The following is a 24,233-nucleotide window of genomic DNA, read 5'->3' on the forward strand; positions in this document are numbered from 1 at the left end:
TCATGAGACCTTTCCATCCCTTTCCCTTTTGTTAACTCCCAAAGGGAAAGCTTTTGTCTTCAGAATAGCCTCATTTATTTCTCTAGCGTCTTGAACTTTATAGGTACTCAATAAGCAGTACTTGATGACAAAGATAGTTAATATCTTTTGAATTTATTCGTGGGATGATTCTTCTATTTATAGAATGTCTTTATATATTATATTTTCCATTAAGTGGAAAACCGAAAAAAAAAAAAAGTTTCATCTTTCCAGTTCTGTATTTAACATCTGCACAGAGTATAATGTGTGCCTGTTTTAAACAAATGTGTAGGCGCACTGGCTATCTTGATTGAGGAACTCGAGTAATGAGACAGAGAAATGTAGTTTTCACGGGAAAATTTAACCTTAGGTTTTAAAGTTATTGCAAAAATGCAGTTGCTGTTTTGTTGGAGAGAGAAAATGAGAGAGAGCAAGGAAATCTCACTGTAATGCTATTATGCGAATGTCACTTTGTCCATAATTTTCTCAGTTACAGGGTAGACACCAGGTTATATGCACATCTGAGAACTGGTATAATTTTTGGCAATTCATTGGCATAGATCAACTAGTAGAATAACTGTAAGTGTCATAAGTTGATTTCAAACCTCAGTGACCCCATGAAGTCATTGGAAGACTTTGGGAAAGTTGCTTAATTCCCGTTTATGGGTTGATTGAAAAAACAGCCACATTAATGTATTTCTTCTTATTGTCGTTCCTTAATAATTATTGTGTACAGGATGCTTTGTATCTCTGCAAGGTGCTACACCTTCTCCAGGGAAGACTGTGCTAATGAATAGTGTTTATAAAGTACTTGGAAATCCTTGGATTAAAAACTAACCGTATCAAAGTATTTGTATTAACATGCCATATGGGAGAACCATATGTTATCTATTAGGAAGGTAACATGTGATATTGAAAATAGCTCTCTGGTGTATTGCCTTGTGCTATTTTTATACCAAGACATGCCACAGCAAATTTTGGTATGCCAGGGTTATACCTTCAACGTTGAAATGCTACAAAATTCAATCCTTCCGCAGATACTTGTTGAGCTCCTTCTTTATTGAGTACTTGTCACTCTATACAAAATATATGGAAGGGACAGTTGCATGCTACTACTCATGTGTTTCCTCTCCTTGAAAATGTGTCACACTTGCATCTCCCTGAGCAGACACACAGGTTTAAAAAATAACAGGTTCAATTATTTCCTCTTCCTTCCACATGGACAACTGTGCTGTTTCAAGACGTGTTTAAAGAGGTAGGGTTGAGACAGTTGTCTTCTCTGTCCTATAGTTGAAGACTAATCCATGAGTCTTTTCCCCCTCTATGAATGGGACATGCTTGTAATACTATTTGAGTTTATTTGGGGTAGAACTGGCAGCCAGGAGAGCACCACCCAACATTTTCCCAAACTGGCTACACGTGCTTCACCACCTTCCCAGGGGGTTCTAAGTCATTAGTCTGGAGAATCATATCATAACAGCTTCCACACAAAATCTCCCCAGCCCTGGGAAAGGGATTTCTCTTAGCTAATGGCTCTAGTAAGAAGACAAAATGGTAATAGCTGTATTATAATGAGAGCCTGAGTTCTTATGTCTTATGTATGAAAAATTCTGCCCCACATGACATAAGGACCTCGTATTTCATAAGCAACCTGAAGATCTTGGAATAGAAGATAATTTTCTTCTTTTTCTTCCTGATTCATCTGTGAACTAGCTAGGCAAGGCCAGGTAAGGCAAGAGCATGGTTTATTAATTGACAAATATTTATAGAACACGTACCACGAGCTCATTCTAAGTACTTAGGAGATATCAGTGAATGAAGCAAAGACCCTTGCCTCTGTGGAGCTTATATTCAACAAAGGGCTGGTACACATGAACAATGAACATAGTATCTGCCTAAACTACAGGATATATTTAGAAGATGGTGGACAACTGAAAAATCAAAGAGAAAACGCTGAGCAGGATGAAGTGTGAGGGGGTGAAGAGATGATGCAATTTACAATAGAGGGTTCAGCACACACTTCAGCGAAAAGGGGACATTTGAGCAAAGATGTGGAGGCTCTGGAGAGAACGTACTCCAGCCAGGGAGGTGGAGCAGAGCAAAGACCTGGGAAGAAGAGAACCCAGGGAGCAGCAGGGACAACACAGAGGCCAGCATGGCCAGAGCCAGAGAGCAGGAAAACGACTAGAAGGGAATGAGGGCAGGAACACAGGAGGCTCCACCATCTGGGGTCCTGGTGCCATCAGAGCATTTGAGCAGCAGGGTGGTATGAGCGGCCTTACGTTTTAAAACAAACTGGCTTCTAAGCTGAGAACAGACTTTGGGGAGAAGAGTTGAAGCAATAACACCTTGGAAAGTGCTCGCCACCACCCAGGAGAGCGGGGATGGGTCGGAGCCCAGCCTGGGTGGTGCTGCCACAGCAGATGCTGGTGCTCCCTGCCCTTCACCACATTTGATTTTTTTGAGAATCCTTAGTTGAAATCAAATAGACATGAAATTTTTAAACTAATCCACAACTGAATGAAATTCAAGCAGAAGCTCAGATAGATGTCATACCTTATCTACACAGAAAACTGAAATGGGGTTCAAGCAAAACAATTATTACGGCTTAGGGAGAAAATGGAGTTTCCTTATAAATCCCTTGACAAGTGTTTACGGAGCCCCCAGTGGATTTTAGGCCAGGGCTGGGTGCCTAGGACAGCACGGGAACAAGAAGGGGACATCTCTCTCACAGCAGAGGATGTACGAGTTAGCTCATGCAGGGAAAGTCAGGGGAATCTGCAGGGCAAGCAAGAGAGTCCTCAGGATTTGGCTCAATCAGGACCTGAATGTACTTTGCATCAGGAGTCTCATTTAATTTCTACAACATTTCTGAAATACTCTTGCAGATAGTACATGCTCAATAAATATGGGTTTAGAGTGAAGGAGTAGAGCACTAATACTGGAAAATGAGAAAGATACAACCAGTGGAATTCTCACAAGTTACTGTGCTTTTCAGCATGAGAAAGTCAAGTGTTACACCACATTCAACATGAATGTTATGGAAATTTATTCCATGAAGTAAATATGTGATCTTAAAGGTATATTAACTCTGAAAATGTAGCTTCTGTGTAACATTTTTTAAGCTAACGAAATAGCCTGGCATTTCCCTATATTGCTTCAACATTTATAGAAACCTTTTAAAATCCCTTCTGAAAAGCACAAGTTTGCATGCCGCACTCTACTTCACTTTTTATTGTTTATGTGCTTTCTGTGAAGATAGCTAGACAGACAGGGCTGAAACAAGGAAAGCTTGTCCTTATCAAACACCAGTAACTGTGTAATGTGACTTTTTTTCCACCAGTGGACACCCACTGTTTCACTAAGAACTCATCCATTTGAGGCATTTAAAAATGGATGGAAAGTTACAAGGCAGCCAAAATGTCCTTCTAAAAGCAAATGAAATGAATGCTAATCTCATTGCGCAAGAATGCATATGCTGGGCTTGGAAACCAAGACTTCTACATTGGTTCCCCCTGCTGGATTTGAAGATGCACTGTCTTGGAAACTGACGAAAGCAATGTACCTGAACCTTTTTATCTGAGGGCACGGTACTCAAATGGCAAATCCAGCATTCTTCTAGAAGGCATTTGCTCCATGATAAACATGTCAAGTGTTTGAGTTTGGTCCCCAAGGGCAGGAGTACTTCAAATAGAAAACTGGGCAGCTGAGACTCAAAGCAGGAAAGAAAACATGCCACTCAGATGTCTGTGTTAGGGCGTGGGCCGGCACGCGTGGGGACTAAGGATAAAAGCCCAGACGCAGTAGATTAGGTAAACTGCCAGACTGGTTGTTACTATTAGAAAGCTGGATATGGGGGTCTAACCATGCATTTCCCTTTTATGCATTTACAACTACTGGACCCACTTCCTCACATTCCTGTGATTTAATTGCCATTTCTCTTCTTATTCTTCCTCTCTTCATAAGAAAGCCCTTTATTCCCACTCTGTAGGAGAGCTGGTAACCAGACTAGTTTTAAAGGCAGCCCATCACCTGCAGATTTCAGGCCTATTGTGAAATGTGTTACAAGGTCTGTCTGTCGGGGGAGACACAAGAGCTGGCAGCCTCCTCCTGCCGGAGAGTCTACCACTTGGTGGGAGGAAGGGGGCAGATATTGGCTAAGTTTTTGGCACATGCTCCTGCATCAGCTTGACCTTGGTAAGAGAGCAAGAACAGCAGAAATGACTATTTCCTCCCTAGAGCAAAAGTCAACAGTGTTACCTATATGAGGAACCGGAATAGAGAGAATTTCAGATAATCGCATGGTGTTTGTAAATATGCCACTTAGAACACTGGATCTAGGTGCATACAGAGCTGGCCTGGGTTCTTAGGCTAAAAGTTATACTGTGCCCCACATGACAAATGGCACAGTGCTGAACAGAGAGGATTCTGCCATGTTACAGATCTATTGACTGCATTCTTCAACTTCAGGATGTCTCTTTTTTTCCTTTTGTTATCATTCTGTGATAAACTTTTTCTTTCATTTAGGTCAAATCCAAATGTTTCCCTGACTGAAATTCTCTTCCATCAGTTCTTTTTCAGAGCTGCTAGGTGATATGTTTTCTCATCTGAGGTTCTTCTTTCAACTCCAGTAGTAGAGGCCTCCTATGGGGAGGAGTCCCCATCCTCTGGCCTCTGGAGTAAGAGCCGGCAGTATTAGGAGGTGATGGGTCAGAGCTGGGTCAGAGCTCTCAAGCAAAACTAAGTTATTTGGTCTGCTTGTGGGTCGGGGCTCAGCTGGATGACTCTTCTGCTTGTTGTGGCATGGGCTGAGGTTACCACTCCGTTGCATTTGGTTGACAGATGGGCTGGGTTGGAAGGTTCCAGAAAACTTCACTCACATGTCTGCCCCTCAGAGCTCCTCCCTATGGCCCTTCTCTCTCTCCATGTCTTCCTCTCCACTTGGCAGACTAGCTTCAGCTTCTTTACAGCATGGTGCCTGGCTTCCCAGAGGAAGAAAGCAGAGGCTGCCAGTCCTCTGAGGGTAGCTTGGAAGTCCCAAAATATTACTTCTACCACATTCTATTGGTCTAAACAGGTTATAGAACCAATCAGGATTCAAAGAGAAGGGAGACAGACTCTACTTTTTGAGATACAAAGCACTTGTGGTTATCTTTAACCCATATTAATATAGCCTGGTAACTTCTGCTTCTCTGTTTTTTGTATTTAACTACATGTTTTCTATTTTGTTCCTGTGCCGTTAGATAAATTATCATTTTATTTACTTTATTTTCCAAAGAAAAAGCACTTTGGAGACCCTTCTAGCAATGAATTATAAAACCATGCCTTTACTTACCTTTGAAAGGTTTCTTTTTTCCTACACATATATCCACAGATACAGTACACATTTTAAGATAAAATGTTTTTAAATAGTTCCTAGTATACAGCCTCCCTTGTACCTGTCCAGTTATTTAGTTTTCACAGAGTTCCATACTATGGCATAAACTTGAACCAACAATCTGTTCAGGACAAAATATTTTGTAGCATAGATATGTTAGACTGTCACATGCAAGTTAAGTGAAAATAGTTTTTTTTTTTTTTTTAACATATATCAAACAGAAAAATAAAGGGTATAGAAACTTTATCAGCCAAGCTTCCTTATACAGCGCATGTTACTTGAGACAAGGGAGAAAAGCAGACAGGAATTGAAATCTGTTTTGCATTTTGGGAACTGCCGAGCCAGGAGAGAGATGTTAGCAATACTGCTGAGTGAATTTTGTTTACTGCAGTTCAACGTTTCATCTAGCAATTCATGTGAGAAGGGACGAGTATAAATGTACCTATTTATGTAGGTAATTTTTTCTGTTTCATGCCTTTGATTCATCCCTCTGCCTTGCATTATGGGGAGTCATGCTACATTGGTTACAATTAATTTCAGTGCTGCATATTAGCCATAAAAAGAGATTTCATAAATTGACTTGATGCATTTTTTTTCTTCCCTCTGTGGTTTTCTTGAAAGATGAGAATGGTCCCGAGGAAAAGCAAAGTGTGGAAGAAATGGAAGGGCAGAGCCAAGAAGCAGGTGGGCTCAGATTTCTTTTGAGGAGTCTCCTAGGCCTCATCCACAGAGGTGAACAATGACTTTACTCGATGCTATTGTCTGAAAATGCTTATAACTTTCACCAGATTAACTCCAGCATTCATTCGGGTCTCCCTTAGGAAGCCACCGACATTTTTAACTATGAGTTGACTGTGATCAAACAGAGTGGTGCATTCTCACGTATCATTCACTGATTCCATTTTTCTTCCCTATAACAACAGTTTGCCTGGTAATGTTTCAAGAGGGTCAGGTGGAGGTGGGAAGTGCCAAGCCAGAACTCGGCTGGCTTAAGTCAGGCCAAAATTAGCAGATTTAGCTTGAGGGAAAAATTAAAATAAAAATAGTTTAAAGGAAATGAAGAGGCGGCTTTCCTTGCACATTGAGTGGAGCGTTCTTTACTGTTTTGCATTCAATTTTGAAGAGCCATTCTTCTGGCTATTTCTCGGCAGTTGTGGGATACAGTGGCTTGAAGCCTGACTACCCCACCACACAGTGCTCTAAGTGAGATCTGTCATCATCTCTGTTCACTAAACGACATATGTGTCAATTGAATGCTTAGAGATTCTACGCTGTACATTATAAATTGAACATTTTTTAAATAAAGTAGCACTTAAGGCTCAAAAGGAATTGGAATCATCTTTGATTTATTATCTCTTCCTACCCATTTTTGTACTCAGGCACACTCTCCTTTGAAAGAATGATAGACACAATCATACAGTTACCAACATCACCACCAAAATAAAACATCCTTCTTCCCTTTAGTTTCCAATTCATTGTCTCAGTTCTAATGAGCCCCACAGAGGGGCATCTTTGGAATAGTGGGCTCTGTCTAATGCATGCCAGGCACGTCCTAGGCCATATGCTGAACTCTTGGAATTAACCCAGGTAGTATGATAAGTTTTTCAATGAAAACTTCATACATTAACCTTGGAGATTTTGCTAGGGAACTGGAAGCTTTTATTATTAACCTGAAAGATGGAATTGAAGAAGGCCAATCAGAGAAAGCAGTGAAGCAAGGCAGCAAGGACCTTGTGTACCTGTTACGGGGCCGGCTGGTTCCCTTTGCTGCAATGTAGTCCTTGCAATGAGATGAATTTCTGATACAGCAAACTGTTGTTATCCAACCCTTCCAACCCCCGCAACCGACACACATCATCATGCTCCATAGCCGATGAGTCTTATGTGAAAAGCTGTCACTGTTTTTACTGTTTGGGGCTGACAAGTATTAGTCGACTAACTGCTGACAGCTAAGGCCATTCTCTGACTGCTGAGGTTTCACAGGGTTTATTCACTCACTGCTCTGTCCCAAACTGCCTTTATCAATACAGATTTTTTTCCTACCCCTGTACATACACACGCACATGCACACACACACGTATGCACATGCATTTATATATATATATATGCATACACATTTGCCTGTGCTTTATTTATTCATCCTTTTCCCCTTAATCAGTTGAAAACAGGTAGTTTCTTTTTGGATTTGGGATCACCTTGCCTGTGAGCAGAGAAAGTTAGGATGTCAGCCCTCTTCTCCACCTCCTGAATCTGATGGCAGCATCACCACAAGGCGGGCACCTCTCAATGTAAAGAAGAGTCCTAAACGCATCCCTGAGGGGCCTCTCTCGCTCTCCAAGTGAGCCTGCCAGCTGGAACAGACTTCAGTGACAGGATCCATCTATGATCCTGGCTGGTATCAATATCCATTGTCATGTTCTCTCTGCTATTTCATAGCTTCTCTAATCAGAGTGCAGAGAAATTGAAGATGTAGTTCTAGTCATTAAAGCCCTTTTGACCTGCTATTATTTTTCCAAAATGAAAATATCTTCTTTTCATTCAATATAATTTCCAGCTTCAATTTTGATTATCTAACCTTGCAGGCCTCTTCCACATCATGAAAAAAACCACAATCTCAAAACAGCATAATCCAGCAGTTTTGACTGCTGTGAAGATCTAGTCAAGTAAAAGTTGTAGATAATATTCCTAAAAAGAGAATCACTTTACAAATACCTATCAAGGATTTACTGTGTCCCAGGCACTGTGCTGATCACTGAGAATATGGCAACAAACACTAAGGACGATATTCCTGCTTCCTTGAAGCTTATATTTTGGTAGGGGAATGAAACAATAAATAAAAAAGGATGAAAATATCAACAGTGTGATAAGTGCCTTGCAGAGAAGTAGGGTGACATAGAAGGAATACCCAGAAGGCAACTTTCCATTAGCTGTATTTGGGGGGACTCTCTGAGGAAGTGATTGTTAAAACGAAAGCTGAATGACAAGATGCTGACAGAATATTCTACATGGAGCGAACAGATAACACAAATGCCAGATCATGTCTGACTGTATATGATTTGATTTCATAAAAACTACAAAAAGAAGTTAACAGAAGATTGTAAGTATCAGACAGACGTGATTTATGTTTTAAAAAGCTAATTTTGCCTGCAAGTGAAAATAGGTCAAAAGAAGCAAGAATGAGTCCAGTTAAAGGCTCCTGCAGAAAAGCGATGATGGCAGTTTCTAGAAATGGAGACAAGACGGACTGAGCTGTACCACGTTCTGGAAACAGACACAATTGGACATGCTGATGGGTTAGATGAGATGCATGAGGGAAAGAGGGACCCAGGGTAAGTCCTAGGTTTTTAGCTTCAGTAACTGCGTGGATGACATATGGAAGACTGGACACAAGTTTTGTTGAGACAGTTGACAGTTCAGCTGTGGGCACAGTAAATTTGAAAGGACTCTTTGCCATGTGGGATGTCAAGACGCCAGTTATTCAGAGATGCATGAGTCCAGACTTCCAGGGAGAAGTGTGGAGCATAGACACAGGGGCGAGAGTCACTGGCCCAAAGATGATATTGCAAACCATGTGACTGGGTGAGCATACGTAAATGATGAAGACTACGGGCCTGGGACAAGATGCCCTCTGGGTATGTGGCAAGTGAAGATGCAACAGCCGCAGAAAGAAAGTGCTTTAAGAAGATCAGAGGAAAGACATGGAAATGCTCCTGAGAAGTCAAGTGAGATACAAAAAGAGAAGTGACCATTGGATTTGCACAGGAAGGTCGTTGGCACCTTTGATAAGACAATCCTCAGAGGAATGTTGGAGAAGCTTTGGTGTGGATTATGGCGTGAAAAGTGAGAGCGACCACAAAAGCTGCTTTCAGGCAGCTTTGCTGAGACAGGAAGTAAAGAAAATGGGGAGCTGTTAGGACTTCAGGGAAGGTTAATATGGTTTGTTCTTTTTTTCTGTTTTAAAATAGGAGATCGTTGCCTAACAACAGAAAGTGATTCATCATCTTCAGTTATCCCCTACTAAAAATTGTATCCTCTGTTCCCACTGAGACCTGACCTAAAAGTAACAGTATATGCACTGTGGACAAAAGATGTGCTAGAAAATAGGTGCTGTGCCTCCCACTGTGTGTTAGTTACCGTGTTTATATGAGTTACCTTTAGTTCCCTGGCCCTGTTAGTGCATGAAAAAAGTATTCCTTTTCTAATTATCAGATATTAACCACTCCAAATGATGTCAATAATCCTCACATCTTATATTTACTGTTTTAATGTCAGTAGGCTAATTTTCTATCATCCTGGAGGCCAAAGAGGAGTAGTCAGTGATGCTGATGACACTGAGAAGAGAGATCAATTCTGATGAGGTTAATTGGTGCTGGGAGGGGGACAGAGACCTCCAAGTCCTTACTCCCCATCTTGTTCTTGGGTGACATGAAATCTCCAGATGCCTTCTGGAGCCTTCTGTCGAATGAACCCCTTCTCCCAGGCCTCTGCACTGACAGCCATCAGAGCTGTTCCCTGCAGTTTGACAGCCTGGCATAATGGGGCAGAAGTGCTGTGCTAAGAAAAACCAAACTTTTAAAAACACACATAGAAAAGCACTTTATAGAAACTTGCAAGCATGTACTTTCTTTCACAATCTGTTACTAAGCAAAATAACATACCATCCTTTAAGACATGAGGAAGAAGCAAAATGCCAAAGTATACTACCAGCAACTACTATTTTCATTAAAAAAAAAAAGTTTATGTTACGTTAGTCTCTGTCTTAACTGAAGGTGTCTGTTTCACTAGTTCTGAAGAGAGTCCTAAACGACTAGCCCCTTCAGAGATCATTCGGTGCAGCACAGCACGAAACGGGCTCACGTGTTCTTTGGTGGAACAGGGAGGGAGGTGAGGGGGCAGCAAAGCCGCAGCTTGACAGGATGAACTCTGAGGCAGTGTTTCTTTTTTTGCTTTACAGATGGAGTCAACACTGCCACTGTGCCCAGCCCTGCTTCAGAAGAGGCCGTTGAAGCCTGTAAAGATGAAGGTATGAGACTACTTGCTACATCTAAAAATTGTAGACCCTTAAAGGAAGTCTACTTGGGCTTTGTTTACATGTAAAGACAAGCAGCAAGCAACGCTAACTAATTCTCTTTAAGCATCTCTGTTTCCAACACAATGAAATGTCTCACCCATGCTCTTTTATTCCATATCTAGCCTTTTCAGAATTTATATATATGTTTACATCTATTCCTCTGAAAACCAACTATTTAGGAAATGAAAGAATGATCAGAGAAATTAAGTTTAGAGAAGGTATTGATTGGAAACAGCAGAATTTGTCAGTTCGGCTATTTACAGCTAATCATCAGGAAAAAGTTCAAAAGAGTGGCATATGAAGACCACGTCCAAGATTGCCCTTCTCCAAGATGGTAATATGTGAAAGCCATACTTAGAAATTAACCTTTGGCAAGAGCAGTATTCTCCACTCGGTGGGCAGTTACTGTGAGGAAATGTTGCTGACCCAAGTATCCCCAGAAGAAAAAGAAAGTGAAATGAAATTTTACTTTTCTAGGAGACAGTTTGAGGGAGAAGGAGTGGAGACATTGATGGGGGCATGCTAGAACTTAAAACAATTATCTATAAGGGGAAATAAAATAGACCTATTCTTTTCTCTCCCTCCCGATTGACAAGTCCCCAAACAAAAAGGATAGATAGTCGTACCTCATTTTATGTTTTGCTGTGCTTCAAAGATACTGCATTTTTGCACATTGAAGGTTTGTAGCAACCCTATGTGGAGCAAATCTGTTGGTGCCATTTTCCCAAAAACATGTGCTCACTTCATGTCTCTGTGTCACATCTTGGTAACTCATGCAATATTTCAGATCTTTTCATTATTATTATAATAATCATTGTGATCTGTAATCAGTGATCTTTGATGTTACTATTATAATTGTTTTGGGGCACCACGAACTGCACCCATATATAATCTGGTGAGCTTAATTGATAAATGTCATATGTATCCTAACTGCTCCACCAACCAGCCATTCTCTCACCTCTCTCCCTCTTCTCGGGGCCTCGCTGTTTCCTAAAACACAACAGTATCTAAATTAGGCCAGTTATTAACCCTGCAGTGGGTTCTAAATGTCCACGTAAAAGTTGCCCATCTCTCACTTTCAATCAAAAGCTAAAAATGATTAAGCTTAGTGAGGAAGGCACCTTGAAAGCTGAGATAGGCTGAAAACCAGGCCTCTTACCCCAAATAGCCAAGTTGTGAAAGCAAAGGAAAAGTTCTTCAATGAAATTAAAGATGCTACCTTCAGTGAACACGTGAATGACAAGAAAGTAAAACATAAGAATCTTTGCTGAAATAGAGAAAATTTAATGGTCTGGATAGAGGATCAAACCAGCCACAACATTCCCCTAAGCCAAAGCGTAACTCAGAGTTCATATTCTCCGGGATAGATGGTTGGGGCTTAAATCCTGGCTCTGCTGCTCACAATTTAGATGACATTTGACAAGTAATTCAAGGAGTTAACAAGTAAGGAACCTCTTTGTGCTTCAGTTTTCTCCTCCATAGAATGGGGACAATATTGTTGTATCTCCCTCACAGACACAATACTACAAATCAATTGCTTACACTGCTTGCCTGGCCACATGCAGACTGGGCTTCCCAGATGGACTGAGGACGAGATTAGGAAGCAGATGATATTAGGGAGAGCTCTTGAGATCAACCCCTGTAATGGAAAAAGGAAAGAAGCAGAACTAGGTAGAGGGAGAAGTTGAGCTACAGAGCATTCTTAGAAGATGTCACAGCTACCCAAGCTGCTCACAGTTGTGGTAAGTCAGGCCATTAAAACCTGCCACTGATAAGTCATTTGACACCTGCTTCCCTGTACAAGGTACACGATTTTGGTTACTGGTACACTGAGGGCCCTGAGTTCACCTTATACAATTCATCCATGTAACAAAAAAACGCCTAATACCCCCTAAATCTACTGAAGTAAAAAAACAAGACTCAATGTGAAATTTCAAGGGTATTACTGAAATCATTAATATTCCTTAACCTATTTATTTAGAGATAATAAAAATGTTTTAAAAACCACATTAGTATGTAATCTAGTTTCAATTAAAAATAGAACACATAGGATATGATTTTTGCCTTATTTCCTCTAAAATAGCATGTACTAAAGACCACTGTTAATTGGTTATCAGTTCAAAGCTCAGATTAAGTGTCCAACACTTATGGGATTGTCATCTTGACTGACAGATGCATAGCTTAAAATGAAAAAAAATAAGAAAAAGAAAATTTCCGCTGAAATTCTCCAAGATTGAGGTCAAGATAAGGTTAAAAGGCAGTCATATGTGTTGAAGATTCATTTCTAACACTCTCCATTATTAGCTTTCATGCAGAAATATCTCTCAGTGACATCTATGCTATTTTAGAGCTCTGCAGTTATAAGATCGCATATAGAAATGCTTATTACACTCTCCAGTTTCAGTGGCAGAACATTTTTGCTGATCAAAACGTCCTGAAGGAGCCCTTGCTCTCTCAAGTTTGTTTTCCGTCTTTGATCCTTACACCAAGCATCTTCTTGAGCTTTGAAATCGCTGATATTATGGACCGGTCCTGTTTTCTCTTCTGATATGAATCTCAAGCATTCTGAGACTCATTCAGTCATTTCCAGCTTTGCTTGTTGGTGGACTGGCTTTACATATGTTGTAACTTTGCAAGGATTGAAAACAAGCAAACAAAACATGAGATTGGCTAATGTCACTTTGTTTGGGAGATGAGATTTTTGAAAAAGGAAAATAGTTATGTGAAAGTTGAAGTATTTCAAGAAGAAGTGTTATAACCCAGGGTTGTCCTCTTCTATGACAGCAGTTGTGTTCTGATGTTCTAGGCTTATTCCCACTGGTAAACGAGCCCATGCTGGTTGCCTACTTGCCCCATGCATCTGCCAACTGTGCAGGCTGCTAACAGAAGGAGGTGCAACTGCTTGGCTTATGGATCAAGAGCTAAATTGTGAGCTATATACTGAAGACACCTGTTCCCAATGAGTCATTATAGCCATAGAGTGTGGGCAGGAGTTGAGCTGGGAGGATGAGATATGGGGAGGAGGCCCACAAAGTGCATACCAAGGCTGTGGCTAACCAGGATTGAAATGAAATTAACTCCAAGGTAAAGCTGGCCTGGGAAAATATGTATGAGTTAATAGGAGTTTCTGATGTTATTTGTAAAATAAACCATGTGCTTGTCTATTGAGGATTTCTTCCTCTACTTGTTAAAATTACTCTACTGATTTAATTGTGGTTTGCTCTTTAAATCCTCAAAAAATATTCAGGAGTACAAGTGTTAAGGCTATTTACGTTAACAAAAGCACAAGCAATAAGATGTAGGGGACATATAAACACAGGAGTAAAATTCATAGGAATACTCTGAAACTTCTGCAAAGTCATCATTATTACAATTTAAGATGTAGTCAATCCCCTAAGTCAAGAAAAACTCTGTTCCAGTTGTCTCAACACTTCCAATAGCTCATCCTCACCCACAGCCCAGGCCAAGACACCTACTAGAAATAATAGTGTTTAAACACATCCTGATTCACCTGTCTTATTATTTAATCAGTACCTAATTTGGATTTGAAGGTCAACTAGACCAAATGATATGCTCATTAATATTAAAAGCAAAATCAGTTAATACACAGGAACATCCCCGGGGGCTTGTGTTCCTTTGAAACTGAGTAAGTCACTTCATTGCTGTTTGGTATTTATGAAGTAAGATGTCACCTGGCAAAGGATTTCTTAACCCTTAATCTAGTTCTAGACCTTCTAGAAGTCAAAGTTGCTATAGGAAAAGTGAAAAGCTAGACCCAGAGTCAGCCTTGTCAAACAGAGCAAAGAGAAAGGTTATGATGAGGAAGCAGATTCAGGACAGTGAAGACATAAGGAAGCACAAATGATTCCATCCACTGAGCGCTGTGAGCCTGGCCAGTGATGGGCTCAAAATTGGTCTGATAAATCGCATCATTTCTATTCTTTGTCTAAACTGTTGCAGAGAAACAAAACATTGGGCCACCCATGAAATTCCGCTCAAGCCTCTCCAGGCTACTTTTTCTTAGTCCTGTTCCCGTTCTTGGTGACCACCTCCCCCACCTTGAGTGTCCTCACCTTCTCACCCATCATAGTGAGCACACAGCTCTCCTCTGCCCTGGATCTGCATTGATAGAGTGTCTGAATACGCATTAGCACCCCTGAGTTATTACTCTTGGATTTTAAGAGTGTTCAGTGTGGAATGAAAGCGGCTGCCTCTGCTAGTTCAGTGAAGGGGAAAGAACTAAGATCCATGGAGTGTCTCCTGGAGGCAATGCTTTACGTTTACATACAGTGTAGTCTTCATTTCTCAGAAGGGTAACCCTGAGACTCAGAGAGGGATAAAGGGGGTGGGGAGAGGAGAATGACTTTAGTCGTGTTAACTGTCAGTGCTAATAGCTATATGAGCTTATGCAATCCTTTAAAAAAGGTAGCATTATTTTAATATAAAAATTATTTTTCTGTTTAAATAATACATATTTAATGTTAAAATAGTTTAAAATGCAGCAAAATATAAAAACTGAAAAGCATATAATGATTTTTCCCTTTAAGGATTAAACTATAAAAAGAAGTCCTTATTCTTTTATTTTGTTTAACAGTACACTGTGAATATTTCCCCATATCTTTAAAAATTCCTCAAAGGCATGATTTTTATTGGAGGCATAATATATCATCATCTGGTTGTCCCACAATTTACATAGCGAGTGCCCTCATGTTAGAGTATTTCATTATTTACAGTTTTCTATCCTAAGTAATAGGGAAATGCAGTGCTTACATTTTAGATAAATCTTTCATCAGTTGCCCAGGATAAATTTCTACTTTTTTGTTGATTTACTAAGGAAAACGTGTATTTTCTTATTTGCAAAGTAATCTGTGTTTATTATTTAAAAAAATAAGCAAAAGAAATGAAAAATGCCACTCATATTCCCAATCCCCAGAAATAAGCCTACATAATATGCTGATATATAAACTTCTAATATTTTTCTAGGCAGTCACATATAGATGGAGAATTTCTTAGGGTATTCTGCAATGCATACAAGTGTGAACTCTTAAATTTCACAACAGATTGTGAAATTCTTCCCATGTCTTTTGATAGTGTGACATAATTTACTTGTGCATTGGAATAAATAAATGTTTACACTTATCCAGTTTCTACTTTAAGTTGTTTCTTTGCTTTCAGTTTTCCATTTCATTCTAGCCAGGAGCATCCTTTTAACTCTGTGCAATGTTTATGATCATTGCTATAGGAAAATTCTAACAAATGGAACTGCATATAAATATTTGTTTTTTTCCGTAACAAATAGAGTTCATTCCTTTTTCTGATTCTTTAAATAATGTATGTTCATGGTAGAAAATTCAAATAATGTAAAAGAGTAAAAACAATCATGAGATAACTACCCATTCACATTTTGGGGACCATCCTTTAATGCGTCTCTCTCTGAATATACGAATACAGTTTTATATAAATGTGTATATACATATATATTTAATATATTAATATAATAAATGTGGGATACATATATAATGTATGATTTTAATGCTATTTTCTTCTTTTTATTATTTATTTACTTGTTACCATCCAATCACTCACAGATTTAATTATACTGATTAAGAATCTGGTCTCTGCTCCCAGCTACCTGGGCCCAGATTCCATGCTACCCTGACCTAGTTGTGTGATCTTGGGCAAATTACTTAGTTCCTCCATACCTCACTTCCCTCTTATGTAAAATAAGAACAGTAATAACACCTACCTCACAGAATATTGAACATTAAAATGAGTCAATCCCTTTTAAACATTTTAAGGTGTCCCTGGCACATAGTAGGAGGAGCAAATCTTTTAGCCATTATTAAAATATATATGCTTATTTTACAAATATTGCATCATATTCTATACCCTGCTGAATCTTGCTTTGTTACAGGCAGCAAAACTATGTGGAAATCCCTCCAAGTCATTTTGTAGATCTAATTCATCCGTTTTAAAGCTCACATGACAGTCCATAGTTTGGATGTACCGTAAATTATTCAACCATTCTCCTATGATGAGCAAGCACTTTCTTTTTACTTTATTGCTATACAAACAATGTTGCCGTAGACATCCTTGCCCATATATCCTTATAAGCTGGCACTTTTATTTGTATGGGAAAGTTTCCAAGAATGGAAGTTCTGCTTTAAGGAGTATGTATTTTTAATAAATATTGCCAAATTGCTTTCCCATAAGGCTATAACAATTCCTATTTCCATCAGCAATTGTTATTTTTATATTCTTTCCATTTTTTGCCGATTCAATGGGTATAAAGTACTATCTCATTATTACTTTTAAAAGGTCAGTACTATTATCCCAATTTTGCAGGTAACTGAGACGCAGAAAGTTTAAATAACTGGTTCGGTTACCCAAAAGGTAGAATCAGAGTTTGGACACTAGGTCTGTTTGAATGCGAAGTCCATAGTTTTGTTTGTTTATTTACCATGCTGCCTCCTGTATCATCCTTTTGGAGCAAAGGATATTTCTCGCCCTGGGGGTGGGATGCACAGAAGTCCAGGGCAGTCAGAGGGTGGCCTGGAACCCTGCGCAAGGTGAGCAGGGCAGTGAGACTGAGGCAACACGGAGGGCAGTTTGGAGCCAGCTGCTTACTCTGTATCCCGACCTTGACCCTAACCTGGGGCCTTACAATGAAATGAGTATACAGAATATAAACTATGTCCCCCCCCACAGGATATAAAGCCCAATCACTTTGTGTGACGTTCCTGGTCCTTCTGTGCTTCCTCATACCCTGCACGTGCCCTCTTCTGTAGCCCGACTCAATTATTTGTCATTTCCCAAATGCCACGGGCCCACAGCATTCTTCTATGACTCTTCTATGTCCATTTTGTTTTTCATTCTGTGCATTAAAATCCTGACCATTTTTTGAGGTCAATTCTAATATCTTACATTTACATCAATCCACTACTCACTCCATTCTCTCCATCCTTCCATTCTTCCATCATAATTATGTGACCAAACATTTTAATGACAGAAATCACAGCAGGTCATGCAGGGGTGGAGGTGGTAGCTGTGCACTTTCACCTTTCCCAATTTCTCTCCTCCTCATTACAATTCACCCCACATAGTAATAAACTATCCTCTTTCTCGCAAATTTGTTTGCAAAACTTTAAAATTTGGCATATGGCTTGTATCAATGTCATACACAGGACACGTCTAACTCACTAGAATGTAAATCTCTTAAGGGCAGGTATCAAACCTCCTTCATTTTCATGTTCTCTACAAAGGCCAACACAGTAAAGTATGCATTGTAGGTCCTTGATATTTGTTTAATTTAATCCAAAGGAATATGTAACAGTTTGTATGACTCTGCTGATGATTTAACAGTTCTCCAGAAAATTTAATTGAGAGCTATGCATCAAATTAGAGACTTCACGTAACTCTAGAAAGTGCAGATGAGAAATTATCTGAACCTTTCTCCATGAGAATTAACTGGAGAATTAGATATAAAACCTATCATAGAAAATGGGCTACTTATAATACTCCTAATATCAGAGCTACTTTCCCAAAATATTTTTTTACTATTATTAAGAGCAAATTCCCTTTCAGAACTCTATTTCAGAAGAAAATGTTCTCAAAAATTTCATGCTACAGAAATATAAAAGGTAATTTCAAGCCAGAGATTTCCCTACTTAATTTCAGATTTGGATATTTTTACCATCTAAAAGAATAAAACTTTTTTAAAGTGATACATATACATTATTTGCTATGGCTGAAGCTAGTTATTTATGCTTAATTTATGATGAAGCTTTTCTGATATGCTTTTCAAATGCTTTGATGATATATGTTTAATATTGTATTAAATAGGTGTAAGTAGATAGTTATTTATCTACTTTTCTGTACTAAAATTATATTTATCTACTATTTAATATAGTTTAAAATATTCTTAAGTGGCAATTAGAAGGAAAGCGGTAGTTCTCTTCCATTTACACTTTAATATATATTATTTTTCCTTACTAAGTATGGTTGTGATAATATATTGTAACAGTTCAGTTGTATGATCTCTTGGGACATATTCCTAAAGATTAGTGAGTGAGATTTGGAAACCAAATCATCACAGACTAGGACATGGGGATTATTTGGATTGCTTTGTAATCCCTTTGTCTAACACATTATTTTGGACCTAAATTTAGATCCAAATAGGTCTAAATTTGTAGGAGCATCCCTGTGATCAAATTCAGCGGTCAAGTTTTGTGCTTCTTGGCCAAGCCACGCAGCCTTTATGAACCTCAGTTTGTTTGGATTCACATTGTGTGGTCTTCGGTAACTTTCTTAGCTTGTGGCTCAGTTTTCGCATTTGTAAAAGGAGTAATAGTATAAAATAGTATAAAAACAGTAATAGTATTTATACCATGGGGTTGTGAAAAATAAAGACTTAATCTTTAAATCGCTTACAGTAGCTTCTCAAACATATTAAACTTTCAAACATGTTGGCAACTGATGTTTTTTATGCTTATTGTTATTATACTTATGTACTTGGCCTTAGAATCCTAACTGCTCCAGGTAGGACAGTCATAATCTCATTGAATCATCACCACATCAACAATCTACTGGCATGTGAATGCAGGTTAGAGAGGTTCAAATAACAGGTAATAGTCAAAATATTTAACGACAGATGTGGCCCAATCCCAGACATCAAGGTGAACATTCTGCAGTACACTATACCGGTGAATACCAGTCAAATATTGAAAAGCAACTGGAGTAAACTATCCAGGCATACAAGAACACTTGAGAACTCTCTACCAAGTCTCAGTTCATTCACAAGGATCTGATAACTGGGTAGCTTGGCTTGAATACTAGAGACTTTCCTTTTGTCCCTTGCATAGATTTTTCTACCTGCTTTCTGTTTTATTCTCTGATGGGTAAGACATGGAATGGAAAGTCCATAATCCATATTTTAGAATACTTTTATGGGCATTATCTAATAAAAGTAATCATATATCTTCAAAACCAGCACACTTTTGAAAGTGATAGGGGAAGCTGTGAATAATTACACCAGGACAATCGACCTGGTTCACCATAACTAGAGAAACCCAACCAAAAATGCATGAAGTCTTTTCTGTCTACAAACTAAGATCGTAATATTTCTTGCTAGTATTAAAAAATGTTTAATTTTAATTCCTAAAAGTCTACTATGTTTACAGCACATTTTTTCTGACCTTGTCACTTTCTTGTTAATTAGCGTAAGAAATAATATTTGGAGTGACTCTTTAGAATATTTCCACAAAAAGTGGTATGACTAGTCAAACTGTATAAACACAGAACATCTGCTAGTTAAGTGTAGTCTGGTTTTCTATGAAATATCATTTAGACTAACAGTGATTTTCAAACTTTAAAGTGCAGTTGGACTCAAATACACATGAATGTTTTAATTAAAAAATATACGCTACACAAATGTTTTAAAGGATGTCCAGAGTTAATTTTGAAGATACGTATTTCTAACACTACATAAGATATAACTCAGCCGGGTGTGGTGGCTCACATTTGTAATCCTAGCACTCTGGGAGGCCGAGGCAGAAGAATGGCTTGAGGTCAGGAGTTTGAAGCCAGCCTGAGCAAGAGTGAGATCCCCCTCTTTACTAAAAATAGGAAAATTAGCTGGGCATCATGATACGTGCCTGTAACCCCAGCTACCCAGGAGGCTGAGGCAGGAGGATAACTCGAGCCCAGGAGTCTGAGGTTGTGATAAGGCCACTCCACTCTAGTTGGAACAACAGAGCAAGACTCTGTCTCAAAAAAAAAAAAAAAAAAGATGCAACTCTATTCATAGCAGATAGATCCTGACAACAGCATCTCATAGCAGGATGAAGCAGGAGGGTGTGTTAACCCAACCAAGGCAGTGGGCCTGTGCCCCCAGTGTCTCCAAAAAGCCACAAAAAGCCTGAAGATCTAGGTATCACCAACCAATCATTATACATAAAGCAGACCTGCTTTCTTAGCCCCATCAAAAAAAAAACAAAACAAAATATGACTATGCTGAAAAACAGAGATTATGACAATGGTTCATGTAGAATGGCATATAACTGTATTTGACTGGGCAAAGACACTAGAGACAAGCACTTCTTTTGAAGTGAATTCACCTCAAATCCATGAGCAGCACAGTGGGGCACTTGCTCAGATATTCCCATGTCTGTAATTGTATAGCATCCTTGAAGATGTTCATGTGTTCTTTGGCAAATGAGTTCAGCAGTCAAAAATCTTTGGAAACCATAAGGTTAGACAATGTTCAGTAGTTTCTATAATGGAGAACTTCTCAGAGCCTTCAATGCATACATTGAGGTGCTTGGGAAATTGAAGTATGTGGCATTTCCCATATTAATTGACCAAATCTGAATTTTGAGAAGTTTGGGGTTTTTTGTTTCTTTGCTTGTTTGTTTGGTAGAATACTTCTTAAAATCTTACAAAACACACTTTGGGAAAAAATCTACACCCCATCCAGAAGAATTAAACAACCTATTAACAGTTTAAAGTTTTGATTTCAATAAATTACATTCATTGTTATAACACAAAAGAATGGTAAAATTACTTTTTAAACATGGGGCCTGACTTTATTCTTAAATTTGCAGTGGTGCAATGGTAGTGGAGAAGCATTCTGCCAAGTTTGAGAAAATAATGTAGCCTATCCTAGTTTTTGACAATCGATTTTCCCAAGTAGAAATGTTTTGCTCTGCCCCGTTCTTAATGGTATTTGTTGTCATCTATTCTTCTCACCACTGTTCCCGGGAGGATGTGTTTATCTATAAAGACAGAGCCAGAGAGAGAGAGAGAGAGAGAGAGAGAGAGAGAGAGAGAGGATGTCTCAACTGCTCTATTCCTTAATAAGAAAGGAATAATTGGTTAGCTAGTGGCAAAGACCGGAACATTTTTTAATCAAGTGCAAAGACAAAGTTTCCTAATAAGCATTGATGTCATTTAATGGAAAGTTTGCTTCCTATTTCATTTTGAAATTAGCCCTGATATTTTGTACCAGATGTGTCAAATTAAAGTGGGAAGGCAAACAAATTATTTTCCTCAGGCACAGGGGACAGTGGCACTCATAAGTGTGTGTGTGTGTGTGTGTGCTCAAAACAGCACACAAACAGGATGCACACACACAAAGTTTTGAAACCTAACACAAATCTGTGCAAGGCAACATTTCTCCTAGCTTGATTTGTAACTTACAGTGTTTCTCTTATCCTAGAGGACTCAAGGGTCTAAGATTTTCAAAAAGCATGGAAACCCATCATACTGCTTCAGGTTACCTAAACCATCCATAAATGTTGTCTTAAGTCCACTGCATCTATCCTAAACATGGAATGAGGCAGAATCAATTATTAAATGTTCACTGAATAACTATCTTAAACACGTAATGAGACAAACATTTCTGTCGGCCTCTTCCTCCTGGTAGATAGTGAAGGCCACTTCAAGCACCAGGCACTGGGTTTCTCTGAATCTTTCATCATGGTTTCAGGATAAGCATCCTTTTTCAGTCCTGTAGCTTCCTGTTTCTTCCTTTCTGAAGTTTTTTCCCAACCAGAAGTCCCAGCATAGCCTAGTCTAGAGAAGTTGGATATACGGCAGCTTGATTTATTACCTAACACGGATAGTTACCAGCATCAGCAAGAAGAGAAGCAGGTCATCGCTACCAAGTGTCAGGCTCAAGTTAGCCCTTCCGTACATCAGTCTTCCTCTTCCGGACCACACTGTGATCAAAGCCCCTCCCAAAGTCCTCCCCAGGGCTTCCCAGAGATGGAACCAACAGAGTGCATCAGAGTCTGCTCCTACTTTATTCAGTGTCTCCTGAGTTTACACGTATCAGTTCTTCCATTTCCACTAATGCCTCTCCCCACCTACCACTTGATAGGTCTTCCTCTCTGAATCGTACTTCTTCCTACTCGACAATCTCTTTTTCATTAAGTGTAAAGACACTCAGGAATTTGCTTGGGGTCCAAATGGTAACCACATCCCTTGGACTTTTAAGTACAGTTCTAACTACAAAGATTCTATCTTCTTATAAGATTACATCATTTCTGGGAGGGGAAAAATAAAAGAAAAAATAACTTCCTCCTGGGCATAAGTCATCATCCCATGGAAAACTAGATTTGACTACTATTGTCACAAGTGTGTGGCTAGTTTTTTTTAGGAGGAAAAAAATGGAAGAGGGGTTAAAAATTAGCATTTTATTCCTTTCCCTCATTACCAAAATATCTTTGCTATATCATGTCATCTTTGTGAACTTCTTTTTATTTTGAAAATACTTCCAGGAGTAATGAAGAAATTGTGTGAGCTAAGAGCTTTGTGCACAGATCCTAATTGGTTGGACTTGAATAACAATCAAAAAGGAATATTTTGTAGTGACCAAATGTCATTTCACTTAATTCGATCAATGCCTGTTTGAGGTGGAGTATGATTTAGGTAATGCTAACTGCTGTAAAAAGACATCAGATATGTACAAGAGAAATTTATTTTCTCATACATGTGAAACCCACAGTGAGAAGTCATGTTATATACGGTCTCTCAGGGACTCAAGCTAATGGGAAGCTCACAATTTTCAACCGTGTCCCCCAAAGTTGTCCTGAGTCTTGACATCCATTTGAGAAATGGGCAGGAGGGAAAGAAAATGTTTGCACTTGAGGTTTTTATGGCTGAGCTTGAAAGTAGCATATGTCTTATTGGCTCACTTTCCAGCAGCCAGAACTCAGTCCCATGAGTCACATGGCCCCGCCTGGCTGCCAGAGGAGATTGTCTGAGTCCTGCAAATTCCTCCTTCCTGTGTGGCTAAGAGAAGGGAAACAGGTTTGTTGAACAGCTGCCCAGTATCTTCCAGAGATGGACGGTACTGTCATTTCCTCAGTTTTACCAATGTGGCAACCAAAATGACTTAGATTGGATAACTTGCCCAGGGGCACACAAGTATTAAGGGCTAAAGAATAGATCTGAGAAGAAACTCTTTGAAAGGGGAAAAAAAAAAAAAAAAACACTTCCATTTCTGTAGAGCTCCCTCCCCCCTTTATGGCATGAATCTACTTGCGGTATATAAACACAATGGAATACTATTCAGCCATAAAAAATGAAACGCTGTCATTCGTGGCAACATGGATGGAACTGGAGGACACTGTGTTAAGTAAAACAAGCCAGGAACAGAAAGGTAAACACTGCATGTTCTCACTCATATGTGGAAACTAACGTTGATCTCATAGAAGTAAAAAGTATAACAGAGGCTTAGAAGGGTAGAGCAGAGCGGGGATAGGGAGAGATTTGTTAAAAGATACAACATTACACCTAGATAGGAGGAATAAGTTCTTTGTTCTATAGTTAACAATAATATATTATGTAGTTTCAAATAGTTAGAAGGAGGATATTGAATGTTTCCAAAACAAAGAAATGATAAATATTTGAGATGATGGGTATGCTAATTACCCTGATCTATGCATTATATGTATTGAAACATCAATATGTGTCCATAAATACATACAATTATTATATGTCAACTTAAAAATGAAAATTTTAGCTTACAAAAGAAAAAAAAGAAATATACAGACACACAGGAACATACACAAGTTAAGGCTTTAGTGAGTGTCACCTAATCCAGCAAGGAAAGAGAGTGAGTGGTAAATACTTGACTTTTTCACATTTCTCTTTTCAAAGAAAATAGCATGTTTCAAGTTGCCTGCTGTTTTATAAAGTCAGTAATGCCTAGAACTAAATGGTTTTGATTTCTGCATGCTCTGTGTTTTATAGCAAACTCACTCT

The 24,233-nt window shown here is 39.0% G+C and overlaps 1 protein-coding gene across 1 annotated transcript in view; it reads left to right on the forward strand.

Moving 5' to 3' along the window:
• LOC123622903 (ADP-ribose glycohydrolase MACROD2-like) overlaps window positions 1-24,233 on the forward strand; it is a 1,130,381-nt gene that overhangs the window by 1,031,445 nt on the left and 74,703 nt on the right. The window contains exons 7-8 of the mRNA XM_045529595.1: window positions 6,017-6,079; window positions 10,350-10,418. Of these exons, the coding sequence (XP_045385551.1) occupies window positions 6,017-6,079; window positions 10,350-10,418 (132 nt within the window). The remainder of the gene's footprint in view (window positions 1-6,016; window positions 6,080-10,349; window positions 10,419-24,233) is intronic.

This window comes from Lemur catta, chromosome 17 (assembly GCF_020740605.2).
Source record: "Lemur catta isolate mLemCat1 chromosome 17, mLemCat1.pri, whole genome shotgun sequence".
NCBI lineage: Eukaryota > Metazoa > Chordata > Mammalia > Primates > Lemuridae > Lemur > Lemur catta.